Source organism: Heliconius melpomene, chromosome 19 (assembly GCF_056956725.1).
Source record: "Heliconius melpomene rosina isolate 202511_hmr_F chromosome 19, ASM5695672v1, whole genome shotgun sequence".
In the NCBI taxonomy this organism is placed as follows: domain Eukaryota; kingdom Metazoa; phylum Arthropoda; class Insecta; order Lepidoptera; family Nymphalidae; genus Heliconius; species Heliconius melpomene.
Genome location: NC_140407.1, coordinates 13107278 through 13128952, shown reverse-complemented (window position 1 = coordinate 13128952; position 21675 = coordinate 13107278). Strand labels below are relative to the sequence as shown.

General features: G+C 30.2%; 1 protein-coding gene across 1 annotated transcript; it reads right to left on the bottom strand.

The window, feature by feature from the left end:
• Window positions 1–13: 13 nt before the first annotated feature.
• Window positions 14–20979, bottom strand: LOC146528874 (acyl-CoA Delta-9 desaturase-like). The gene is made up of 8 exons (XM_085203946.1): window positions 20853–20979; window positions 8911–9026; window positions 7852–7964; window positions 7340–7502; window positions 6328–6501; window positions 4788–4973; window positions 1328–1488; window positions 14–733 (listed from the first exon to the last, which is right to left on the bottom strand). Exons 2-8 carry the CDS (start codon window positions 9006–9008, stop codon window positions 528–530), a joined length of 1101 nt encoding a protein of 366 aa, XP_085060072.1. The 5' UTR covers window positions 9009–9026; window positions 20853–20979; the 3' UTR covers window positions 14–527.
• Window positions 20980–21675: the final 696 nt, after the last annotated feature.

Here is a 21675-nt window from a genome sequence, read left to right as displayed (position 1 = left end):
TTTTATTGCATAACTGTCTAATAAAAATACACCTCTTAAAGTCTTATAACTAACTTACTCCACCATAAATAATTTAAACTTAAACATTAAATTTGTATTTGTATATTTGACTCGGTCGAAATATACAAAAAGTGCATAAAATTTGTATATTAAAATACCTGTATAATTCCCTATAGTAAATAGTTTAGAATATTAACATAAATGCTATTATATATTGGATATGGAACCAATAGTAAAAATTTAAAACAATATTTGTTTGTAAAATTAATATTAGAGAAATATGCATCTATTTTTAAGATCATATCATCATTTTATTTAATAAGATTATGTACAACTTCTTAGATAACTTAAAAAGGCAAACAAATTCAATTAATCTATATTTTTTTAGAAGGAAATAAAACATCCGCTCGAAAAAGTGAGCAAAGAAATATTAAACATTTAATTTTCTAATACTTTCTAATTTGTTTTACCTACCGAATTGGTCATAATTTGTTATTGCCTGAATAAGATTAATTAAAATTACTGTATTAGCTCAGCTTATGTGCAATTTCTGCTAACTGTTTTTCATCTTCAGTCATATCTTTATCGTCCCAACCCCATATTGGATTCTCAGGGTGATGATGGCCATCGTCTTGCTTGGATTTTTTATCTAAAGGATGACTGCCGTCGCCGGTTCTCGCTACTCGCTTGCGAATCATTTCAGCTGATACTGTCTTGAGATCGTACGCTAGACCTGTATAATTAAAAAGTAAATTGTTATTTTAATTCTGAGTGACTGATTACATAAAAATAAATTAGGCACAATATTGGGAAATTGTTGTGGGTATTGGTAGAGTATTCCAGAGGTAATTTGATAAAAATGATTTTTTATATTTATATAAAAAAAAACGTAATAATAAATATTTTTTTTATACTTACATAAAAAAATATTGAATTTTATAACTTATGGCGCTTGCGTAAGCACTCTAATTGTAGATTAGAAAATAATGTCTATTTTTACGTCCATTATGAGTTGTGTCTATAACGTCGGGTCATGGGTAGACCGACCACGGACTACTCTAGTGTTAGAAACTCAGGTTTCGAAAATTACTACTAGTTATAATACTAAATATACGTCAATAATAAGAAGTTTCATTTAAAATATGTGTAAATCTATTTAAATATATACAATATGTACAATATAGGATAGACCAAAAAAACATATTAGACCCTTTTTTATAGATCATTTAATTTCCTATAAGAATATATATTGGTTTCTATATCTATACTATTCGTTTAATCGTAATAAATGAACAAAAACAAACTTTTTTCTAAGAAATATACCAACCATATTTAGCCGCGACGTCAATCAAGGCCGTGGAAAAATTTGTACTATAATTTCCAAGTTCTGCCGCTTTGTAGTCCCAAGGGAACACGTGATGATAGTTGTGCCAACCTTCTCCGAACGCACAAATTGCGACCGTCTTGTTGTCTGTGGCTCCTATATACCTGTAATAGCAATATCGACGCTGTTATTAAATGCTATAGGAGTATTAAAATAATAATAATCAGCTTCACGCTGTATCCCGCAAACAGCAGGTTAGGTAGAGGGAACGTAGTGTTAAGACACTAAAGAAGGCAATGCGTGTTGAGGGTTGAACTCAACACCGCCCTTTTCTTTGGTGTCGAGGACACCAGAGCAAAGAAATGAAAATATAAATTTAAATAAATATTTGATTTTCGCGAGTGGGGATCGAACCCATAACCAGCCGCGTTTATAGTCAGTTTTTTTGCCCCCTTTAATTAAAGGCTATATTTAAATATTTTTGATTTTTAGAACCAAGTAGGATCGTATAAATGCACTAGCGGACCCGGACGCGGCTACGCCTGCTTCAACTATAAGAATATTTATTAAATATAATCATTAAATTATTTTCAATTTTCAATAGAATTAGTAAGAAAAAATAAGCTTAATTAAGCTAATAATGCTAATAAAAAATACTAATAAAAAATAATTAATAAGCGACGGTCATACAATGCCGCCCGAAGGCTAGGTCATTTCGAATCAGTAACATCTCCTTAATTATTTATTAGAATGTTATACAGTACACTATAATTTCAATCTAGATAAAAAGCTAAAAGTGACTATTATATTTATTTTCATATTTCATTTATTATATATTTCATATAATGACTATTATATTTATTTTCATAAGGATGAATATCAAAATGTCGCGGTAACGGTTGCGTAGCGACGCGACGGTTGTTATTAACATGGCAGAATAAATTGCATGTCAAATTAGAAAGTACTTTAAAATATATTAGTATATATGTGTAATGTAATGTTATATAGCCTATAGCACTTCTGAAGAATGCAGCTTTCATACAAAACAAAAACAATGTAAATCGAACCAGTAGATCCAGAGATCTTAGCGTTCAAACAAACAAACAAACAAACAAACAAACAAACAAACAAACAAACAAACTCTTCCGCTTTATTATATTAGTATAGATATAGATATTAAGAGACGCCACGTGAATTTTGCATAAAACTTTTACGTTTGATTTAAATTACATATTTGAAAATATGACTTTTTAGGTTGCTACAAGTAGGTATATTTCTTTAATATATCACAGAAAAAAATAAGATTTTCTGTTAATAGATAACATTTTACACAAAATATGTTTTTTTTATAAAATTTTGCGTTAAATGTACGTCAGTCATGTCTCGGTATAAACATTAAGATACTTGGCTCTCATAAAATAGTACCTAAAGTGTATTACTTTTTAAATAGTGAAAGGAGAAAGTAAAGGGCGCACCTGCTTAGAAATTATAACCAAAAAGAATAGAAAAGTTACTCTAATTATATTAATGTTACATACATTAATTACCATTTTTTTTTAATTTTCTTGTACAGAACAATTAATGGCCCTTCGCCATAATACTAAAACGACAAGCTTGGCTTGTTCGATGAAGCATCAGATTTGTTTTAAGTACATAGTTTAAATAGGGCCGTTGCACTAAATCATAATAACTTTCACCAATTCATAGACTCTCGTCGTTCTGTGACTTTATGATTTAGAAATAAAAAGAAATCAGATTCACGCTGTATTCCGCACACAGCAAAGTAGGCAGAGGGAACCTAGTGTTAGTGTTAAGTGTTATCAAATAAGCTACTAATACCAAATAAGCATTATTATATAAATTAATAATTATATATAATTAAATTATATTTAGTAAATTCGAATGAAAATTATTGAATTAATACTTATTGGAAATACGTCAACTCACACCCTAATAATTTTGTTACTTAATAACGTAGCTACCTTAATTAATTTTAATAATTGTTTTCTAGAATTATCTTTTGAAAAGAAAATATATTTCAACTAGCGACCCGAACACAGCTTCGCCTGTTTAAACATCCATACCTATATTATAAATTCGAAAGTAACTTTGTCTGTCTGTCTGTCTGTCTGTCTGTCTGTCCTTTACGCAATCAGGGCCAAACCGCTAATTTAATTGTAATAAAATACTCATATAGAGATACTTGAGGGTCCCGGGATGAACATAGGATACTTTTTTTTTCTCATATTTGTAATATTTTCGATATATATCAATATATTAAAATAATTAATTTGACAAGCAATATATTCCGCCATGTTAATAACAATCGTCGCTACGCGTTGCTAAGCAACGGCTTGCAAAGTTTGTTGTTTTAAGAAAACGTCACCCAAAGTGAGTTTGCTTAATGCATACATGGCGCGCGCCGAAATAGATTTGTATATATTAACAAAAATTAGATGATTTCTATAATTTGATATTCATCCTTATGAAAACAAATATAATAGTCTAGATGAAATGCTAAAACATTTCATCTAGATGGAAATTATAGTTTACTGTATAACATTATAATAAATAAGATGTCACTGATTCCAAATGACCTAGCCTACGAGTGGTATAGTATGACGCGAACGGGCAGATGACTTTGATGATTTTGTAAATTTTTATATATTTTCGAATTACTATTATTTTTGATGTAATTATTTGCTGTTTATAATTAATTTATCTCAGTTCGGTTATCTATACCGATGTTATACACTTAAAATATTGTAATTTTAATCATTTGGGATTTTATTTAATGTTGTTCGCAAAAATTAATAACTATTTAATATAGAAAAATGTTTAGTACGGGCGCACGGCAAACTTTAGGTACTTCTTCTAACATTAAGAATTTCCTTTAGTTACTTTTACTTCTTTTGTTTGTTCATTTCGGTTACTCAGATATTTTTTCTAATAATAAATCTCCACTTATTATTATTTTTTAACTTATTTTAATTATTTAGGCTTATATTTTCGCGGGTGTAGCCGCGTCCGGGCTCACTAGTATTATTATATATTAGCAAAATTATATCAAAAATATGTAAATATAAACTATATTAGTGTAAAGTTTAATATGATTAGTGTCTATTGCGTGAAAGTGGAACAAACATCTTACTTCACAAATTTACACTTTCACATTTATAATACAATATGAGTATGATATACCTATTACTTAAAATAAGATACTCCATTCCCATTAAGACATTTCCGTTTACGATTTTCCGCCGACTTTTGAAGGCATTACGTATTGAGTTGCGGAACTCAACGCCGCGTTTTGACTCGTTAACCGAGAAAATATTAAATATTTCATTTCCTCGAGTGAGCATCGAACCCACAACATATTGCGTTTACAGTCACGCTTTGTGCCTTTGCGCCAAGACTGGCCTTATTTTTTTAATCTTTATCTATAGGTAATGTAGGTACTCACTTATCATATGGCCGATTGCCCCATATGTGGGCGGCGGAGTTGACTAGCCAGGTGAAATGAAGCGACACCGTGTACCTCATGATGGCAGCCACATACCATGAATTCCACGGACTCTCATTCCATAATGCCACGGGAATCCAAGTTGGCAAAATAAAACAAAGTAACGGCATCACAAACAAATAAGTTCTGAAACAATGGTAAATTATTATGATATTAATCGTAATATGTATATAGATAGGTGCAAAGAAATAATAAACCAACCCAGCTGTAACTGTCATCCCCTAAAAGCTCTACGTAGAGGTTCGTTTTGCAGAAAATGATTGTTTTGCTTAGAATAGTCTCTAAATATATTTATATCAAAATAAGTTTCTAATATTTTTTTTATTTAATTTAACAAGTTTTACAAGTTTTTAAATCTCATAATATACATAATTACAAATTTAATGTTTTCATAATATTTAATTGAGATAATCGTGGTGCAGCGGCACAATGTATGTCGGCAGCGACAGTTGTAAGTTCGATTCCCAATCGTGGCAGTGGCGCAGTATTTGAAAGTGGGGAGTGTATTAACACTAGGTTCCTTAAGCCTACTCTGTTGTAAATGGGATACAGTATGAAGTTACAAAAATAAATATCTACTTCGAGGTATTCATTTGAGGACTAAGGCGGCTTAGTCCGCTTGAACTATGCGAATATTCATTAAATATATTTATAAAATTATTTTCAGTTTAGGGAGGAATTATAATAAACTGAAAATTTAAATAAATTAAATTAAATCTAACTCAAAAACGGATATCTTTAAAATCTAAATATGTAAATCATTTTTTTATTAAAATAATAATTTTAATTTGTTATAATCATTTAATTTTAATTTGAAGATTATTCTTTATTTTTCGTTATTTTTTTATGAATCAGGTGCATAATTAGTTTTATATTAACGGATGTTATAATTTTAATCTAATTTAATATAAGTATGGAGCAGTATTAATTGTAATTATTTCGTGATTTATTTTATATCCATAGACTACAATATCGCGAAAAAAATTATGAACAAACGGTGCTTATAATCTTACGGTGACATAGAAGTGTCAATTAGGCCTTACAGCTATATTATCTTTATAGCTGTATTATTAGTACCCACTACGATTTGAATTTGCAGAGCGTCACAGTGTAATAACGTAACAGTTGCTGGTTCGATTTCCATTCGGAGGAATGTATTATTTTCATGTCTTCGCTCTGGTAAGACAAACAACGCCACGCTGAGACATTTTGTTTAGAAAAAAAATGCAGAATGGGGGAAACGGAATATCTTAACAATAGATTCCATGTGCATGCCTTGTCCCAGACCCTATCTAAGAAGTAGAGTGTGAAGGTACAAAAAAAAATCATTTTCATTTCATTTCCATGGTATTAAGAAGACCTCTGGTTGTAAAACTTAAATATTTTTGTAAAAACAAATAAAATATGTATAAAAATATAATTTGATGATGAAAATGAAAGATGATTCAAATAACGTACCTATATAAAAAAATAAATTTACCTTTTCTGAAACATTACAATGGGATCTTTTTCAAGATCTGACATGTCGACTGAACCACCTTTTTCAAACACTTCCTTATGTTTTCTGACCATAAGCCATCCCATGTGAGAAAAGAAAAACCCACGGCGAGCATTATGTGGATCAGCATCTGTCTCCGTGTATTTGTGATGTACCCTATAAAAAATATTTAAAATTTGAATGTAAATTAATTCCATTTGGGTAGGCAGATGGAATCTAGTATTAAGACACTCCGCTCTTCACTTTCCGTCGAAACCTGGAGGCAATGCGTGTTGAGTGGCGGAACTGAACGCCGCGCTTTGCTTCGACTCCAGAGCGAACAAATGGAAATGTAAACTTGAATAAATATTTAATTTCTTCGAGTGGGGCTTGAACCCATAACCAGCCGCGTCTACAGTCACACTTTGTGGCCCTGCGCCACGACTGCCCTCAATTTGATTAATTTTAAACTTAAAATTACTTAGATATATATTAGATAGGTACATTACTTTAACATATTACTTATTAACATTAATATTTTAAAATTAATTATTTTATGCATATCAGTGTTTTTACCCATGCACTTTAAAATGTATTATTTTTAATTTATTAGTTTTTATTATTTTTCTTATATATACCTACAGAAAATATCAAAAATATTATTTTACGTAGGTATGTTGCTATATTTTTGTAGATGTGTATCAACGATATAATTTAAAGTAATTTTGCTAAAATAATTATAAAATAACACAATATGATTTTATGCTTCCTTATAATATTTTTCTCAAATAATTATACAAAGAATATGATTTTTTTCCAGCTTCACGTTGTATCCCGTATATCGGAGGCTAAGCAAAGGGAACCTAGTAGTGAAACACTCAATCGCCACCTTCCGCCGAATTTTCAAAACATTGCCTCTTAAGTGGCGGAACTCAACGCCGCTTTCTTGCCTTGGTACAAAGAAGACTACGATTTAATTAAAAATTTAATACAAAAAATAAGTTAATTCAGTTACCTATGATCACGCACCCATTCGTATATATGGTTTTGAAAAGCCATCGTTTGCATTAAAGCCAGGAACACCCTTAAAGGCCATCGCGCTTTATAAGCCCGATGCGCCCACAGTCTATGCGCACCCGCTGTTATACCTAATGCAGACATCGCCGCAAATAATAATGCTGCGAACAAAAAATTTATAATTAAGAATATAATAAAAATCTTACTTTAATGTAAGTAATAATTTTTAAGGTAAATACTAAAATATATATACATAAATTTATGTTTCTTATATACCGACAGATTGTTTAAACCTTTTAATAATTTAATGTACAACAAGTAATACAATGTAACATCTAAATAAAATTGAGGTGAGAATTCGGCGGATAGTGTGAAACGCAAGTGTCTTAAAGAGAACAGAGTGTCCTGACACTAGATTCCCAGATTTCCTCTGCCTGCCCTGATATCCTTTGCGAGATACAGCTTGATGAAAAAATATACAAACATTAACAAAGTAATTAATTAACTTACCAAATACGACAGTCGACGTCCATATTCTCCCGCTAAATATCAGGTAAAATGCATAAGCTGCGGCTACGTGAAGATATACAAATGCCAACACGTTTCTCCACACTATTTGCCATCTGAAAGTGCATAAAAGATATTATTTATTTTACGAAGTTGTTAGAGTTTATACAATTTTAAGTCAAAGTATATTTTATAAATATAGAGAGAAAGAAATAAATAAAAAAATATTATTTTTTGCTACATGCTGTGTCTCGCACATAAGAAGGTAGGTAGAGGGAACCTGGCAACTTGACATGAAAACACTTCCGTTCTCCACTTTCCGCCGAATCCTCGAGTGACGAACTTAATGCCGCGCTTTGCTTCGTTATTAAACCCAAGCAATGAAAAAATACATTTTCTTTCCCCGAGTGGAAATCGAATCCGCAACCGTCATGTTACAGTCACACGCTTGTCCCGGGCGCCATGACAGTCTCACCCAATATTCACCTAATGAGTAACGAATCATCAGTGATTACGTACACTGTGCAACATGTGGTGTCAACTGCATATCTACGCGATATTTTAATTTCCTTGTTTATATATAGAACATAATTAGTAAATCAACACCGATATAATTATCCTAATTTATATCTTATTGAAAAGTATTTTTTGTTCGGCGGGATAGAAAGGGGGATCTTAGTGAGATACTTCGTTCCCCCATTTTCCACTGAATTATTTAGAGAATACGTGTTTTCTTTTCAATTTCACGTGGGAATCGAACCCGATTCGAACTACTGCGTTTACAGCCAGAAGGAGTATGCACTACGAATAAGTTATTTTATTTTATTTGTAGCAGGGCACAGAGGGAACTTAGTGTTAACACACTCCATTCTCCGCTTTCCGTCGCCCACGGCCAATGCCTCGTGTTGAGTGGCGGAAATATTAAATATTACGCTCCCCCGAGTGGGCATAGAACCAACAACCGTCGCGTTTACAGTCACGCGGTTGTGCTGCGCCACGACGGTCATAATAATAATATAAATATATAAATAAATTTTAAAATAATAAATTCTTTATACTTACTCGTAGTCTCTCCTCTTGCCTTGTGTAATTAGAGACGGTGTATTGCAATCTGCTTTCGCGTAAGAGCCGTTTGCACGTAGAAAGGTAGATGCTGTCATCGTGCTCAGTGTTCTTATCTGCAAATTGCGTTATTTTGTCATCATGATAATATTTTTTACAGGCCAGCCGTGGCGCGGGGCATAGACATGCGAATATAAATGTTACGGATTGTGGGTTCGATTCCCAATCAAGGAAAATAAATATTTAATATTTTCATTTCTTCGCTCTGGTAACGACGTAAAGCGCGGTGTTGGGTTCCGCCACTCAACACGCAATGCCTCCAATGGCGGAAAGTGGAGAGCGGAAGTGTCTTAATGGCAACGGAATATCCAAACACTGGGTTCCCTGCTATGTGCAGGATATATTTTTTATTTAAATGAGTTATGTGACGAAGTAATATTTTTTTTATGGTACAGTAACTAATTAATTTTCTACCTCTTTCAAAAAAGCCTCTCTTTGACAAACATTTGCATAAAATGAATTTTGGAATTGCATTACATTACCAGGAAATATTGTTATATTAACAAAAGGAAAATATGTATATTAATAACAACTAATATAAGGATAAAAAGCTATTAGTGTATGTTACAATTATCAGGAAATATCAAAAAAATAATTAAATATAATATTTTTTTTTCTGAATCAATGGGTAAAGAAATAATCTATACTAATATTATAAAGATGAAGTTTATTTGCATGAATGCGCGTTTTCCAAACACGTACAAATTGCTAATTTGCTATGAATTTTTTTCTTGGTGTTAGATAATCCATTTATCGAGGAATTAAATCCAAAAAACGAGGCAAAACACGGTGATGAGTGTAATGAGATATGTCATTCAACACGCAATGCCTTCAGAATACGTAAGCTACAAAAGACTTAACAGGCCTACAATAAGTACTTAACTACGGAGATGAAGCCGCGGGTAAACCCTAGTTACAAAATAAAAGGGATACTTATCTAAAACTCGATAGCTACGCATGTTACAGCCATGTGCTACAAGGAATATGTTATTATAAAAACATCAACTTAAAATAATTGTCGCGCAATTTTAACATAATTATAGAAAATATAAATATATTATAATAAATAAGTACTTTGGAGCACGTATAGTTTATGACAATGTCATTTACTTTTCGTTTAAATACATACATTTAAACTTTGCCATAATGTTTTACTTTTGATTTCAATACAACAATATTATTATTCGTTACAATTTTTTTAAAAATTTTTTATTACTTAATTAATTTAAAAATGAAATGAGAATGAATTAGAATAATAAATTAAACTAAATTAGTACACAAGATGAAGATATATACTTATAGTAAACCTACAAAAGCTAAAATTTTGTTAAACGTATTGAGTATAGCATCTATTAGTATAACCGCGACGTACCAGTAAAAGAATAACGGTATAGTTCCAAACTCACAGTATAATTGTTCATATCTATAATGCTAGGTTTGTTGATTTTGTATGCTATTATTATAGCAATATGACCTGTATTCTTATTTTATTTAGCGACTATTTTAACACTTAGCAGACCACATAGAAAGTACAGTTTCTTTTGCCATTACTGCTATATTCGAGATATGCTACAATAACAACAGTAAGAGAAATCTATAACCAAAAAGAATATGAATAAAAGTATTATAAAAGTACTTCAGCTATTTTATGAGCTCACATTGCGGTACTGCCTAATTGGGCGCGAAGATTAAAATACGTTCTCAGCATCATTTGTATAATGTTTTTCTCGAGTTATTTTACAAGCGAAAAGTTAGTTAGCTAGTAATTAGGGAGAAATTGTATATAAATTCACAAATTCGTTCTTGTCGTGGGGTTTTGCTGCGAAATGTTTCTAATTAGTTCTTTTGAAGTATGAAATTTTGATGAAAATATCTTTTCCTGATTTGAAAATATAATTTAAAATATTTTTCTTAATTATTATTTATTTATTAACTCTTTATCACGTAACACGTTACTAACAGTAATCAAGAGGACAACTAACGGTCTCGATAGTTCAATAAGGACTAATTGTAATAAAATTAAATAAAATTTACTATCAAAAATATTATATGTACAGTACAGTTAATTACAAAAAATAACTAATTAAGCCTACATACAAGTGTATGCTCTGGTATTAAGAACGCCGGTAACCATTGTCAGATTTGACTTGTGTTATCGGTACTAGCGCTCTAGCAAAATTGTTAGAAATTTTAAAAATGATCTGATTAACATAGGGAACTTTGTAATCTCATAACTTATCTTTAGAAAACTTTACAAATATCCGGTTAAGTGCCATACTAAAGGGGTTCCGTACCAAATCCAATATTGTAACTTAACGGAAAGTACAAGTAATAAAAGTAAAAGGGCTTGTAGCTGGTACGTAGTCCGTTTCATACAAAATGAGTATAGTAATGTGTACTAATTTATCTACATTAACTTATAAATTATTTAGATAATATGATATTTACTTAGAACTGTCGATAACCCTCATTATATATAATTCATTGTGATCTGGCTCATATCTGCACTTTCCTTTAAAGTTATTAGAACTACCGTTGATTAGGAGATATTTAGGAGCAAACGAAATGATAATTGTAATCTTAGTAAATAAATAAATATGATTAAATATTCCTGATATTTCGTTCCTGATTTACTAAAAAGCAAGACATTACCATTTTTCTTGTAGAATTTCAAGATGATATCACTTAATTGCGAGAAAACATTAACGTACGTAATGTTGGAGTAGAACAGTATCTGATTAATATGATATATTAACAAAACGTACAAAAATTTGAACATAGCGGCATATTATTTTTTTTTTTATAAAAATATTTTAAGGTGTATTTTTAAAGTAGCCAGTTTATAGCATTGTAAGGTAGGTGGGGAAACATTTATTGTCAATACACTTCGTTTTCGTTTTCGATCGGGATATCGCGTGATAGTGATATAGATACCACTTATCACGTAAATTGTTCTCACTCGTATTTTCATTTATCACACCGGGAAAATTAAAATAACACATTTCCTCTATAACGAATCGAACCATCAACCATGGCGTGTACAGTGGGACGCTTTGGCCTCATTGATGCATATTATATAATGTTGTAATTATATGTATATAATAAATATATATATTTGTTTCAAATCGATATGAGCATATCTTTCTTGCAGTATTCTCTTGTTCTTGCTTTGTTTGAAACATACAATAAGCTTTATTTGAATTATTCCCACATTTTTTTTTACAATTATCTAATGAGGTTGAGTGACCTTCAACGAAGCTATTGATATTATTAAATATTAGATAACTATTAATTTATTCGTATGTGCCAATATTGATAGGCGTGATAGGGAAGTGTATGTGGGAATTGTATAGTGCATAACCCTATACACGCGGCTGTTGTGGATTCGATCCCCATTCGAGGTAATATATTCAAAATGTTTATATTGTTTACATTAATTGAGAAACTTTTTTTTTACAATGTCATTATCAATTTACTAAAGAGGATAAAATATGTAATAAAAAATTAAGATAGCCTAATTACAAAATTTTATAATGTTTTAATAAACGTATTTAGTAAATTATATTATTTATTTTCCTAAAATCAATATCTCTTGCACGAAAAAATACAAAATACAATTTTAAATGATTACCAATTCGACCTTCACGATAAACCGACGTATCATTTTCATATATACATACAAACATAATACCGCCAATAGTTTGACAAACTTTTACTTCCTCTGGAAGAAAAGTAAAAAAACGAAACCTGTTTTCCGTTGACCTCGACTCGGACGCGTCAGCTCCAAGCACTTTCACCTGGACGACACTGGCTGTACCTACTCTAGTCATTGAGACCGACAGCCTCCGGCGGTAGCGCAGACCAGAAGAATACACCGTCACTTTTTACAGTTAAACGGTTAAACTAACAACGCTTTCGAATGATTGCAATTACGATTTGCACTTCAGTTAAATGTTCATATTTTAAAAGCATCATAAATTTATATTGTGTTGGAATTTTTAAGATGAATACGGTATGTGTTGGTTATGAAAGACCATTTTTTTATTGAAAATTATTTTCTTGGCGTTTATTTTAGATGTTATGTAATACTCTCATATAGGAGCAACAAAAATAGACAGGCTTCTTAAACAATTTTGGTGTAATTTTCGAACTAATGCTTAAGAAAACTAAAATTTATCTAAACAAATAAAAGAAGCCAAGCTAAGTTTAATGAATATGACAAAAAAATATATTTGGAAACAAATCATAAGACGATTTAAGCAAGCGCACTCGTGTAAGGCTTAGAGGCGCGCTTCCTCACGTGTTAATAGCGAATTTAATCTGTTATGTAATCAAAGCAAGTTCAAGTTTATATTTAAAATCATGTATTTTATATTAGTTTATAAACATTAGGAAATAATCTTTTTTAGAAGCTTCACGCTTTATCTTTAGGCAAAGGTTCTCCACTTTTCGCCTGAATTAGAGTAGAGCAGTGGTACTCGACCCAAGTAAAGGTAGGGAAATAAAAACATTCATAGCCAGGGAACCGAACCAACGGCTCTATCTCAGTGCGCCGCAATGGTAAACATATTATTTTATATTTCGTATCTATAAAAATATACAATTATATGAATTTATGGTTTATCATTCTCAGACTGGACGTTTATTTCGTAGTGAGCTTGAGCTTCACGCTGTATCCCGCAGACAGCAGGTTAGAAAGAGGGAACCTAGTGTTAAGACACTCCGTTCCCAACTTTCCGCCTAATTGAGTCAATACAGAGGAACATATTTTTGTCTTGACAATAAAAACATAAGAATACTCGAATTTACTATACATAACTATTAAGATAAATATTTATAATGTTAAACTTGTAACACAGCCCAGAATACGTAGAAACTAGTTTTACATTACCGTTTACGTTTTCATTTTCATTTCATACTCGTTTTCTCTGATTTATAATTATATTCCTATGAATCACTCAACAGTGAGAGTTAAAATAGAAATATTTTTTATATTTTTCTAAATTTATAACATTTTATCAAATAATTTATCAATAATAAAAAATTAATTATGCGGTGTTTGTTTATAAAAACTTTCTTTTCACTATTATAAAAATTCAAATAACCTACAACATTTTTCCTTCAATATACAGCTATTTTATAAAAATATAATTTATTAATGAAATACACGAAATAAATATGTATGTATTTTTTAATGGATAAACAACAAATATTAAAATAAAATATACATTTATTTGTAGTTCAAATATTTATATTTACAATTTTATTTGGTATTTGTTGTATTTAAAAAAATATTTCAAATTAATCCACTCTACGTATTAAATACAAATATAATCATTTTTTTGTCCTCACAGAATATTTCTTGTAAGTTATATGAAACAGTCATTAGCGTCATAGGCCACAACACTATGACATTTTAACGTTCTTTCACTACTCTTTCATAATAATGCTTTGGTCAATATTCGAGAAAATTCTAGTATAATAATCATATATTTATATATTTTTTTTCTACTTATTGATTGAGTTTCTATTTATTTTAATACAAGTAAAGCTAACAATAAAAAGGGCACATGCACCTGTAAGCGCGACCGGCTGTGGATTTGATTCCCATTCGAGGAAATAATATTTAATATTTTGATTTTCTCAACAAGCAATGCCTCCAGTAGTCGGCGGAAAATGAGAACTTAAATATCTTAAAGAAACGGAGTGTCTTAACAATAGTTTCCCAGGTTCCCTTTGCCTAGCCGATGTGTGTGTGGGATTTGGCGTGAAGATTGGGATTCCGTCCGGGCACGTTTCCTACCATTTACGCCGTCTACAAACGTGATGATGCATTCGCAGTACGCTTGTACGCAATTTATTTGTAAATATACAATATATATATGTGTAAATAATAGTATTATTTACTCAATATAGCCCTTGGTGGCGCAAGCACGGAGCCACGATAACAAAAATAACAATGGATGTAACTATTATCGTATTTTTCGACATATGTTTGTTTCTTTTTACCCAATCAAATAAAAACAAATTACCTGGGTTTTCAGCATATAGCAGAAGAGTTTCTTTGGTTGAGCGCTAAAATCTCAGTAATCTTTTCGTGTGGGATAGTCCATTTATCGAAGGAGAGCTTATAATTTATATGTATATTACGTACGTCTCATACGTCGTACGTCCTTGGATACCCCGTTAGAGATGCAGCGTAGAGTTAAGTAATATAAGTCTCAATGTATCGAGTCTTTTGAGGTAGTACCTCCTAAGAATGTGTCATACGTCATACACGGCTCTTAGCTATTGTCACAAAAATATCATCATCACCATCATCAGGCAGCAGCTTTTTCATCAGGTTGGCAGCAGCCTTTTGACAATCACTGATTTGTTTCCACGTCAATCGGTCCTACCGCCTGATTCGATCACGTTGGGAAATACCGAGTATTGGTTTCTCTATTTTTCACTTTACCGCTGAGCTTTCTTATGAGACTCATGGGTTAGCGGCCACAACACATACTTTCATCTTCAAGCAACTTTTTGTAGCTTCAAAAGAAAAGATAATAAATAATAAACGTAATGGCTCATCAAGTATATATATATGATTTTATACAAATTTACTGTCTATTACAGAATGTGGGTAATGAGCATACTATGTCAATAAAACAACAACCACCTGCACCTTTTAAATTTTTGTATCAGTTTACAATTATCACTTGTTGTAAGTGAGGAAAGTACAGTGAAAGTTAACTTTTACACTTATGTGCGAAAAGGTTAATATTTTTGTTTTGGTAACCTTTTCATATGAAATTGATGTTTTTGTTTAATTTTGAACGTATATATATGTGTGAAATTTATGTTGCAAAGCTTGTTTACAAAAATAATTAAATTTGTTTGTTTTATAATTTACTTATCCCATCCATAAGAGGACAACACCGTTAAAAATAAATAAATATAGTTAAAGTCAACAAAATTAAAGAAACAATTTTACGGGACTAAAATAAAATATATATACAGTAGGTACCTATTTATAAGCCAGTTTGACTTTTATGGGTTCCTTACTTTTACAAATGGAATCAAAAACAATATCAACATCATGAAATATATGAAACATGACAAAAATACTCGAAACCCCTAATAAAACGTTCTAAATCCTATATCTTATAAAACAAAGTCGCTTTTCGTGTCTGTCTGAACTTTCTAACTCTTCTTCTTCTAAATCACCCCACGGATTTTGATGCGGTTTTCAGCATTAGGTCGAGTATTTCTCAGGGAAGGTTTATATATAGTTTATTACTTGTACATTCTTATGTAACTTAACATAAATACGATAAATGTGTATAAAGTCCTACCCGTTGATAGACTTTCGCGCATGCGTACCTACTAAAAAATCCTGGCTGTGTAAAATGCGGGTTGCATTAGGGTTTAATTAATTTTCACATTATCTTAAGTGCTTTGCAAACATACATTATATGAATAATCCAGTAGTAAAAGCCGGCGAAGCCGCAAGAGGGTCGCTAGTTAAATATAAAATATGAATTTCTTTTTAAAATATCAAAATTACAAACAAAATGCTAAGACGTAAACGAATCATATTTGGATATATCTTTTGGTGTAGTTAACTAAGAAGTTTTATATTTTGCGCTCCAAGAAAATATAGGCGTCTCCCTGCGTTTATGACTCGACTACTACTTCGACTCTTCCCTAAAAATATTGTTATATTCAATTAATTAGAAAAAAATCCTAATTTCCGTATTTAAAGGTGCGTAAATTATTTAATAATATATTTTTGAAAAATAAATTTCTTATCTAATAATAGATAATATTAAAGCAACATTATATATGTAGGTACAAGTACAGCTTTTAAGTAGTGTATGACATTTAATTATATTTAAGCGATTGTTATTAAAAAAATATATTCAAAATATTTTATTTTTAAATATTTTGTATAAGATAAGTATCGAAATATATGCATATACAATTGTACGTACGTCACATAAATATTTACTGGCCAAAGTAATGATTGCTGACAATTCTAAATAGTAGTTTAAGATAATATTTTATTTTTGTTTTACACCTCGTTCGGCCTAGATAAAGTTGCTCGTAAAATACAACACAAAGAGGAAAACATATTAGAATAATATAAAGAGAATTACGCAACTATCATGAATTTGAATTGAGTAATGAAAAATGTAACTTCTTACTTGTCTTAAAAATATAACTTCTTATTTTTAATAAAAGGATTTGACTTTTTATTATAACTGCAAAAAAATCTATATCGTGATACTATCGCAGTACCTATAGACGAAATATTGTAATGTTTGTATGTTGCAGTATAGAATTCACACACCAATATCGTTGGGGCGGCAATTGCCTTTTAGAGTTCGGCATCGCAAACGATTCTTTTGTATTAGGTATATATAGAGATTTTCACGCATTTGCTAGCTGGGGACCTCTAACTTTTGAACTAAGACGGAGAAAATAAAAAAAAATGATTAAACCATTCAATAGAATTTCCAAACACAGATCGTTTTAAAAAAATTGATATCGTGGCTTAAGAGATATAATAAGTCGAATTGAGAACCTCCTCCTTTTTGAAGTCGGTAAAGAATTGCATATGTGGTGATAGTGGGAATATAAGAATAAGAATTGCATAGGTAAGTTTTTTATATTTTGTTTGCTGCTACGGAACCCTTCAATATGAATATAATAAATGTTAATTTAGGCAACTTATATAAATACGAAGAATAAAATGAATGCTTTAAAATAATTTAAAAGAATGTTACTTTTTATTTTTTGTGAAGATTCGACATGCGTTTTAAATAAAGGCAGCGAACGATAAGCTTGTAAACCTCAAACGACCCTGTAACGGTTACTATTATAAAACACTACACCCACTTCACGATGTTGTAGCTGTATAAGAAAAAAATAAATATTTCAAATTCATAACTTGGAAATAATATATCTTTTTCCTTATTTCCGCTTCTTCATGATACATACTTATTTTTATATTCGAATTTCTTTTAACCGACTTCAAAAAAGATTAAGTTATCAGTTTGACAAGTATTATGTGATATTGTGGGAATTGAAAGAATATTTAAGTATCATACGAATCTATTTATGCTTTTTAGCACGTGTGCTAATTTTTATATGTTTGTATGTTTGTTCACAAATTACTCGTAAGCTAAAAGTCTATATACACTTACCATCTTAGGTGATTTACAGTCATTTAGTTTGTAGTTGGAATGGCTTTAAAGTATAAATATTATAAATCACAATTACAAGTACTTGCTTTTCAAGTGAAATCATTCAGTTTCATTTTGCTGGTACGAAGCTTTTGTCCATACATTTTTGCTGTTTAAAATTCTAAACTATGTAGTTCGGTAGGTTAGTTATATACGAAAACACATGGGTTTAATAGGTAGCTATTTGAAATTAATTTAATATTAACAAATTAATTTTATTATAATAGTCATTATGTAACTATGAAAATAGAATCTTTCTTATAGTATAGATACATAATAAATGTCATTTGCTATGCAATCATTAAATTATTATTGATGCTCTATTATAATATAACTTAATTAATTACCTTTATTTTTAGTAGCTAAGATCATTTGAAAATCACATAATAAATGTTAATCAGCTTACAAAGTTTTAATTTTCTACTTAATTTAAACATACAACGTGTGTGTATGAAAATATGTATATATAAAAAAAAGATGACCGCAGCATTATTATAAAAAGTAAACCTCTTATTTCATAGACATTCTTATTTTTTTTAGATCTTGACACAAATTTAAGGTAACCTCAATTGATCGTATTATTAAATGCACTGTCATGTACTCGAAATAAGTAGATACGTTTTAAAAAAATGTATTTAACGTGACCTCATTCGAAATAGATATTTAATTAACTCTAACGCACCCGACCTACTGCTGCGTCGATATACAAGAGTTGAAGAATATTCATTGTCTGATGATGAAGAGACCAAAGCAACGAATAAATTGATTCAAATCTATTCGATGTTATGATAGAAACGTATTTAGAATCGATGTTTTTCAGATAAAAATATCACGTTTCATTTTTAATATAAGATTTTATTTTAACTAACATCGGAAAAAGATATAAAAAAATACAGTTTATTATTAAATTGTAAACTGTTTTTACAAAGTAATTCTTTGGTTAAAATAATTTAAAATTTTAGTAGTGGTAAAATCTAATTAAGCCATTAGGTTTTTCTTATAAGTTGTCTCGAAAATTCAGAGCAAAAAAGAGGAATGGAGTATCTTTACACTAAGTTTTCTCTGACCACCTAGCTATTTGCGGAATGTGGCGAAAATCAAGTAGATACACTACATAAAATATTGAAATCAGACAACTTTCGTTATTATATTATCTTAATCTACGTTATACATATATATAAGTTAATAAATAATTTAAGAAAAGTTAAAATATGCATAATGTATATTGTCCCATTTGTAGAAACTTATGAAAACAGACACATTTGTTTGACAAATCTCAAAGACTATTTGTCGTAGTGTACAAACTATTCGTGCGGCGCAGCGTTTAGTTCACCAGCCTGCGGTCACATCTTCATTGATTGTTTCTAGCTTCAGTGGCCTTCGCTTCCCCGATCAAAGTTACAAAATATCATATATCTCTGTTCTGTGTTGTATAGTAAATATGAACAATATAAATAGTTTTCCTATTGTTCAGTTTCTATTAAAAGCCTTAAAGGATTCAGATATGAGTGAAATTCCATTTATTGTACACCAGACGGATTATGGAGGATATAATATTGGTTATAATTTTAAAAATAGTACGATAAGCGGCTTTATCCCTAAATAAGCGATTTCTTCTAAGAGAGAACTAATGAAATGGAAAGGCGTCTACTAAGTAAATTAATATGTAAATACTATAATACTAAGTAAATTAATAAGAAATATACATACATATATAAACAATTAATTTAAATAGGTTATACATTTTGTTTTAGAAAAACGCCATATATAATCTCTAATAACAATAATTGTAATCGGTGTGGTGTTTGTTTAAAGCAGTGAAACTATAATATATTTTTAAAATTCTTTTGTAAATATCGCTGATATTATCTCAATCAATGTATGAGTTCTAAATATTATTAAATGGCTACTTCTTAGTTAAGAAGTTTATGTTGACGGGGATTGCTAGTACATACCTACATAGTATAATGATATAATTTAAAAAAAACCTAATAATTATAGAAAATCATACAATATTTAATGGAAAATAAAAGCGTTTATACTTTAACAAAAGATTATAATATATCTAGAGAAATGCAATAAAAATAATTCTCACAAGAAGCATTCGCTCGAGAGAAATTAGTGATAATATTGTTTCTAAAAACGTTATCTACAAAATACATAATTAGCCATATAATAACATATCTACTTTGCGTTGGATTTATGAATCAATATGAAGAATATTAGAAATTTCAGCCGGCCTTGTTATTTCAGCATTAACAGTAATTACATAACAGAATCGGCGATTAGTGCACCTTTATGCATTTACAGGCTAATTATAAGTATATTTTCATTAACTCGCGTGGTTGTGATAATGAACTTTGAAAGAAATTTTTAACTATTTGTCTTTTTTCTTATCCTTTCTTTTATTACGAATAAATTATCGAAATTCTACTATACTATACTCGATAATTTATACAGTTAAAAAAAATAATATAATAAGTTCCTATACTTACTAAACGTTAAATAAAATATAATAACATTTAATAATTTCACACATAACACACTAATATGTTTTTTTATTAATTTTAAAACTAAAAATTTTGATATTTTTTTATAATATGTCGTTGCAATGATTTTGAATGTTATTGATGTAAAACGAAGCTTACTGACCTTCCAAGCTGAACCAGCACGCTGCACTCATTCACTCACTCTCACGCCACTACGTACCGACCTGCGCGCGCGCATTCAGCGAAGCTTTGAGCCGCGCGCCGGCGACGCCTTCTACTTATAGTTTCAGATGCACCGCGTAACACTTTCCCCTACCAACTATTTATATATTATTTTCTCTTTTAAGATTTTAGGAATGTAATTGTGTATTAATATTTTGTACAAGTTAAAAGTTAACCCACTCATGTTTTGGGGACTTCTTAAGCTGTCACATTGATCCAATGCTAAACTTATAAAATATTATTTTATTGAATTAAGCGAGCGGAGCGCTCTACTGGAGACTTTTTACTCTCTTTGTCACCAATAGGCTCCCAAACGGTTTGACCGATTGAGATAAAAATTGGCAAACATGGATTTAGGCGAAAAATTCAAAAATTCATTTCTCGCTTCGTTCAACATGTTAACACTACCGTAATTTTACGAGCGCAACGAGTTAAAATTCCAAAAATCCTAACTTAAATAATTATTTAGTGCTGTTGCACTTGCAACAGAGTAGAAAAACCGAAAAATTTTCTCAGTTCAATTCATCGATTCTCTGTCTAAGTCCAGTATTGATATATTCTAGGAGATTTTTATATTCATTAATTCTAAAATTAGAACCCAAGACGCTTTAGCATTTACATATAAAATATAAATTATAATTTAAAGATATGAACGTCTTTTAGTCAAGATCAAGGAACAAAATTATTGCCAATGTAAATACAAATTAATTTTATTTGCTTATTAATTATTAACATACGAGTACATATATGCTTAGTTATTTCAT

Bases quoted from the DNA above. Each gene is read 5' to 3' on its own strand.
- LOC146528874 (XM_085203946.1), bottom strand. From the start codon at position 9,008: ATGACAGCATCTACCTTTCTACGTGCAAACGGCTCTTACGCGAAAGCA. The intron at 4,974-6,327 runs GTAAATTTATTT...CCATTGTTTCAG, and splicing joins ATTGTAATGTTTCAGAAAAG to AACTTATTTGTTTGTGATGC. The intron at 734-1,327 runs GTTGGTATATTT...TTAATTATACAG, and splicing joins TGACGTCGCGGCTAAATATG to GTCTAGCGTACGATCTCAAG.